Genomic DNA, 5,577 nt, shown 5'->3' with positions numbered 1-5,577 from the left:
TTTCCTTGTTTCTTCTTAACCTTAATATGTTGTTTTTTCTAACATACTAACGCATCAGCAGGACCTTCAACAGCTGTCCCAAGGAGTGCGCACCCAAAGGATCTAACTGAGGAACTGCAGAAGCACATCCCAAATGCTATACTTGTAAGCAGACGCTGCAGGTTTGTCACGAAAGCACTTGCATCACTGTCTATCTTCCATATGTTAACCGTCTGTTTATGTGGCTATAAGCAACCATGGAATACAGGGATATGTCTTTTTGCGATTCTGTCGTAAAAATCTGATGTACGACATGTGTGAAACCCTTCTCCTCTTTGCTGAAGTTACAGTATGGTGCTCTGTCCTGTAATATGGACCACTTATGTTCTTCATTGTTGTAAACCAGGCTAACGGATCTTTGTTTCGAGTCCAGAATTGTTGCCACTTAAAGATTGTATTTCTCAAATTTTTATGATTTAATCTGATGAACTATATCAAAATGCACCGGAAATTGGCAATTCTGCCCACTCTACACTCGTGAGTTGATCGGCATGAATCTGTACGTGTGGGCTTCCTGATCAAAGTATGAACTCAGAGCAAAAAGAGTTGAAAGAAGAATCATCTTTTAACTTTTCAATTGTGGGTGCTTACATTGATCTCCATCATTGTGGGCACAAGGGCTACCCATCTGTTTTCAGCTTTTGGTGCATTGCAAATTTGCAATGATGCAATATGGTGTCACAGGTTTTCAATTTCCACAAATCACAGTGGACAGCCAGTTTAGGTATTGCTTGTTCTCGGAAGATATGCTACTTTTGGTGTGATAGAACCAGCGTATGAAGTTGGGTGTAGCACCTAGCAATGGCAAAGAATATATATTCGCCTGTGCAAAATAGGTCTGGAATCATATCTATATTTTTTAACATATCTTTGCCAGTGTTAGTGTGGTCACTTTATTCCACCATTAAGCAACAATATCACATCTAAGAGGAAAAATGATGCTATAGGTGTTTATATGCGACGTGCGAGTTTTTTTATCCCCATAGGAAAAAACCCTTTTTTATGTCAACAACGAATTAACGATGCTCATTGTCTTGCTCGTGTTGCACATGTGGGGTGAGCAATGATGAACTGACAAGTGTCCCAACAAATGCTTTCGCATTTATCCTCTAGGATTTTTGTGTTAGTGCTTTGCAGTCAGTTCAGTCACCTGCTTTAATACAAGGCCTGTCAGCTGTCAATCCCTTTGGCAAAATAATCAGAGACGTGTTCTTATATTTGGAGAAAATAAAAAGAAAAACAAGTCTGGATCAAAATGATCGTGCTTGAAGAAAATGATCTAGCAGGGGATAAAAAGAGGATGGGATTGCTGAAGAGTTTCAGGAACCCACCATGGCCCAATAGCTATTGCTTCTAACCATATATTCTACTGCTATGATGAAGTATAAGTCTCTCTTTTGGATTGCATAAGCTACAACATGATTGCACTATGTTTTTCTAAAGACCACTATGAGTCATACAACATGATTATGATCAATCTACCTTGATTGTTATCATTAATATATAATTTTCTTGGATGAGTTGGTGGATGCATGTTGTATCGATCCTTGATCTTCATACTCCTCATGGCCAGGTTATGTCGAGACAACCTAAGGAGGTGTGCACAGGCAGATTTGAGCGGCGAGGTAATATACTATAGATCTAATCTTCATATACATCGTGAACGACACCGAGAATGCAAGACTTCAATTCTCAGGTGCATTTTAGAAGCTCCAAATCAGGGTTTGACATCCTCTTCATAGCAATATGCTGTAACTAAAAACTAAAATATACTCCAGCTTTTAGCTACTAGTGAAGCAGTGGGGCTTGTGGCATCTGCTGGTGGGGGCATATTTTGGCTGGGGAATTTGCAGGCCCCGCCTCTACCCCTGTTCTGTTTTTTTCTTCCTTTTTAGGGGAGCTATGGAGGCTCGTGTTCTCTATCTCTATGTTCTATAAGTACTGCAACCTCTCAACATTGTTATTCGTGGGCCGGACTGCTTCTGAGGGCCAAGGTTCCAAGGATTCATCCAAGCTCTGCTGTCCCACACAGATTGAAATGGCAACAGTCTCAATGGACGTTGAAGTGGGAAGAGATGACAAGGTATGTGATTGTGAGACAGCAATACGATACAAGTTAATTTGTTCCCTTTTTTAGTGATTAATTTGTTCATTTAAAACAGTAATCATCAATAATTGTATGCCTTCACACCACTCGGTTTAAATCTGTCTTTCCTGCAGAAGAAGGGGTTCTACCAAGATCTGGTCCTAGCTTACAAGACTCTGGGTGTTGTCTTCGGTGGCCTCGTCACTTCACCTCTCTATGTTTATCCGTCGATGAATCTGACCAATCCCACTGAGGAAGACTACCTCGGGATATACAGCATCATGTTCTGGACCCTGACCCTCATTGGTGTCATCAAGTACATATGCATAGCTCTGAATGCTGATGATCATGGTGAAGGTGATAGAATTAACCAGAGATTCTCCCAAGCTGTCAACGATAGATAAACCAGACCATATATTTCTTGATTTTCAACTTGATCGGAGTTATTTTTCTCATGCAGGTGGCACATTTGCCATGTATTCTCTGCTGTGCCAGCATGCCAACATTGGCATCCTCCCGTCCAAAAAGATTTACATTGAAGAAGAGGATCTGGTCTCGACTCACCCTGCTGTGACCAGAAGGCCAAGCAGGCTGAGGAGATTCATCGAGCGCAGCATTGTCGCTAGGAGGCTGCTGCTCCTCACTGCTATATTGGGCATGTGTATGCTAATTGGAGATGGCATTCTCACACCTGCTATTTCAGTCTTGTCTGCAATAGATGGACTGAGAGGCCCTTTCCCATCCGTCAGTAAACGTATGCAGTTAGTCCGTAGTAGTGGATATCTTAGTTGGGAGTTTGGGACAAGATCGTGCTTAATTGTGTGTCTGGAATTAAATTAATTTTTACAGCTGTGGTGGAGGCACTGTCTGCGGCGATCCTCATTGGGCTTTTCCTGCTACAGAAGTACGGCACGTCCAAAGTGAGTTTCATATTCTCACCGATCATGGCAGTGTGGACGTTCACCACACCGATCATCGGCATCTACAGCATCTGGCGCTATTACCCTGGCATCTTCAGGGCCTTGTCGCCACACTACATCGTTATGTTCTTCATCACCAACCAGAAAAGGGGCTGGCAGCTGCTCGGTGGGACCGTTCTCTGCATCACGGGCATGTACATTAAGCTTTTCTCTGTGTTCACAGTCCGTTGTAATGTCCTCCATTGACAGACTTACCGTTTTGATTCATGCAGGTGCCGAGGCCATGTTTGCGGATCTTGGACACTTTAGCAAGAGGTCTATCCAGATCGCGTTCCTCACCAGCATATACCCCTCCCTCGTGCTCACTTACGCTGGGCAGACGGCGTACCTGATCAACAACGTCAATGACTTCAGCGACGGGTTCTACAAGTTTGTGCCGCGTCCCGTGTACTGGCCCATGTTTGTCATTGCGACGCTGGCAGCGATCGTGGCAAGTCAATCGCTGATCTCAGCCACCTTCTCTGTCATCAAGCAGTCGGTAGCCCTCGACTACTTCCCCCGTGTCAAGGTGGTGCACACCTCCAGGAACAAGGAAGGGGAGGTATACTCGCCGGAAACCAACTATATACTCATGCTGTTCTGTGTTGGTGCCATCCTCGGCTTCGGCGATGGCAAGAACATTGGAAACGCGTTCGGGGTGGTAGTCATCATGGTCATGCTGATCACCACCATCCTGCTCTCCCTGGTGATGCTCATCATCTGGGACACACATGTGGTGCTTGTGGCTCTCTACTTCGTGCCGTTCCTGATCCTCGAGGGCACCTACGTGAGCGCAGTGTGCACCAAGATGCTCAAAGGTGGGTGGATGCCGTTTGCAGTGTCATTGTTGTTGGCACTGATCATGTTCGGCTGGTACTACGGTAGACAGAGGAAAGCCGAGTACGAGATGGCGAACAAGGTGACACTCGAGCGGCTTGGTGAGCTCCTCGCTGGTCCTGACGTGCACCGCATCCCCGGGCTCTGCTTCTTCTATAGCAACATGCAGGACTGGCTCACGCCGGTGCTCGCGCACTACATCAGGAACTTGCGGTCGTTGCACAAGGTGACCATCTTCCTCACACTCCGGTACCTCCTGGTGGCCAAGGTCGATGCCAAGGACCGTGTGGCCATCCGGCGGCTTGGACCCAATGGAGTTTATGGGTGCACGATACAGTATGGCTACGCTGACCCGCTCGACTCTGAGGAGGATGAACTCACCGGCCTGGTGGTGGGCGCCCTGCGGGACTACATCACCGAGGAGGAGGAGGAGGTGGCTCTGCTTGAGGAGGCGAGGGAGGCTGGGGTGGTGCACGTCAGGGGCAAGATGAGGTTCCACATCGGCAAAGACACGGGCTTCTTCGACCGTATTCTGCTTGGCTTCTACGAGTTCCTGCACAGCACGTGCCGGTCCGCGCTGCCAGCTCTCGGGATCCCCCTGCAGCAGCGCGTCGAGATCGGCATGCTCTACAAGGCCTGACGCTACGCTTGCACGCACTTCCATATGTATGACGCGGTGCGTGCCAATAAGTCGTTCTGGTTTTCGGTTGTTTCAGCTACCTGCAGTAGCGACACAATGGCGTTTGTAAGTAAACCTCAGTATGAAGGTTGCCATGAAATAAAGGATGTATATATGCTGCGGAAGGTAAGCTTTTGTAACCATAACTTAAGAGTGTCGGTTACTCTGGAAACTTTCAGCTCAAAATATTGCTTCCAAATTTCTTCGCCACCCCAATCATGGCATTTGTTTCTGATATACTTGAAAAATTGCTCTCTGGTATAGCGTATTAGTTCTTGTGGTTGTGGGTAATTTATGTTGGTCATGATGACTTCGCCACCCATTGTGGGCTGCAATGAACTGGTCTTTATCAGGATTTTTTTCAGGTTATTGGCATGGATACCAATTGGTGTCATACATAGTTCCTATTACAACATGTGGAGGGACGAAATACATTGACTATTTGGTGCATTTACTTAGAGATGGTAACAGGTGCTTCTTCTGCTTTCTTTGGATTACAACTTCTTATAGACTCTGTGATGCTTGCTTTTGTATCACTTGAGTGTTTTGCTTCTTAATTTCTTTTTGTGAGAAATGACTTGGTGGTAACTCTTTTCAGTTAAATATATCTATGTGCATCAATTATATATACAAGTGATGTAGAGGTCGGTGGTAACTTCTTGTATATATATAAAACCTTCGAACCCACACATCCAGAGAAAAATAATCAAATTTAAACGGATTAGCTTAGCCTTGACAAAAATTGTATAAAGTTGAAACATGGATCTCAACACTCATATAGGATTGGTCAACTTGGGAGTTTCATCTTTAATTAATCCCCGAACATATATCGAAGTTCCAGGAAAAGAAAAGCTTTTTGTAGAAAAGTTAAACCTTCAGGCCATAGTTTTTAAGTTCCAACATGAAGCTTAGGTAGCTAGCCAAATTGTCCCATATGCAGGATAACAGTATTGCTATTAGCATGTTTTCTTAGTTTT

The 5,577-nt window shown here is 45.0% G+C and overlaps 1 protein-coding gene across 1 annotated transcript; it reads left to right on the top strand.

Moving 5' to 3' along the window:
- The first annotated feature begins 1,873 nt into the window (after nt 1-1,873).
- On the top strand, nt 1,874-4,808 carry LOC109760542 (probable potassium transporter 4). The gene is made up of 5 exons (XM_020319352.4): nt 1,874-2,122; nt 2,260-2,482; nt 2,586-2,879; nt 2,975-3,235; nt 3,318-4,808. Exons 1-5 carry the CDS (start codon nt 1,967-1,969, stop codon nt 4,559-4,561), a joined length of 2,178 nt encoding a protein of 725 aa, XP_020174941.1. The 5' UTR covers nt 1,874-1,966; the 3' UTR covers nt 4,562-4,808.
- The last annotated feature ends 769 nt before the right edge of the window (nt 4,809-5,577 follow it).

Source organism: Aegilops tauschii, chromosome 7 (assembly GCF_002575655.3).
Source record: "Aegilops tauschii subsp. strangulata cultivar AL8/78 chromosome 7, Aet v6.0, whole genome shotgun sequence".
Classification (NCBI taxonomy): domain Eukaryota; kingdom Viridiplantae; phylum Streptophyta; class Magnoliopsida; order Poales; family Poaceae; genus Aegilops; species Aegilops tauschii.
The sequence above is the reverse complement of the archived record's forward strand: the minus strand, read 5'-3'. Positions and strand labels throughout refer to the sequence as shown.

Excerpts from the sequence above, each read along its gene's own strand:
- LOC109760542 (XM_020319352.4), top strand. The coding sequence starts at position 1,967 with ATGTTCTATAAGTACTGCAACCTCTCAACATTGTTATTCGTGGGCCGG. Across the intron at positions 2,123-2,259 it reads AAGTGGGAAGAGATGACAAG|AAGAAGGGGTTCTACCAAGA; the intron begins GTATGTGATTGT and ends TCTTTCCTGCAG. Across the intron at positions 2,483-2,585 it reads TGCTGATGATCATGGTGAAG|GTGGCACATTTGCCATGTAT; the intron begins GTGATAGAATTA and ends TTTCTCATGCAG.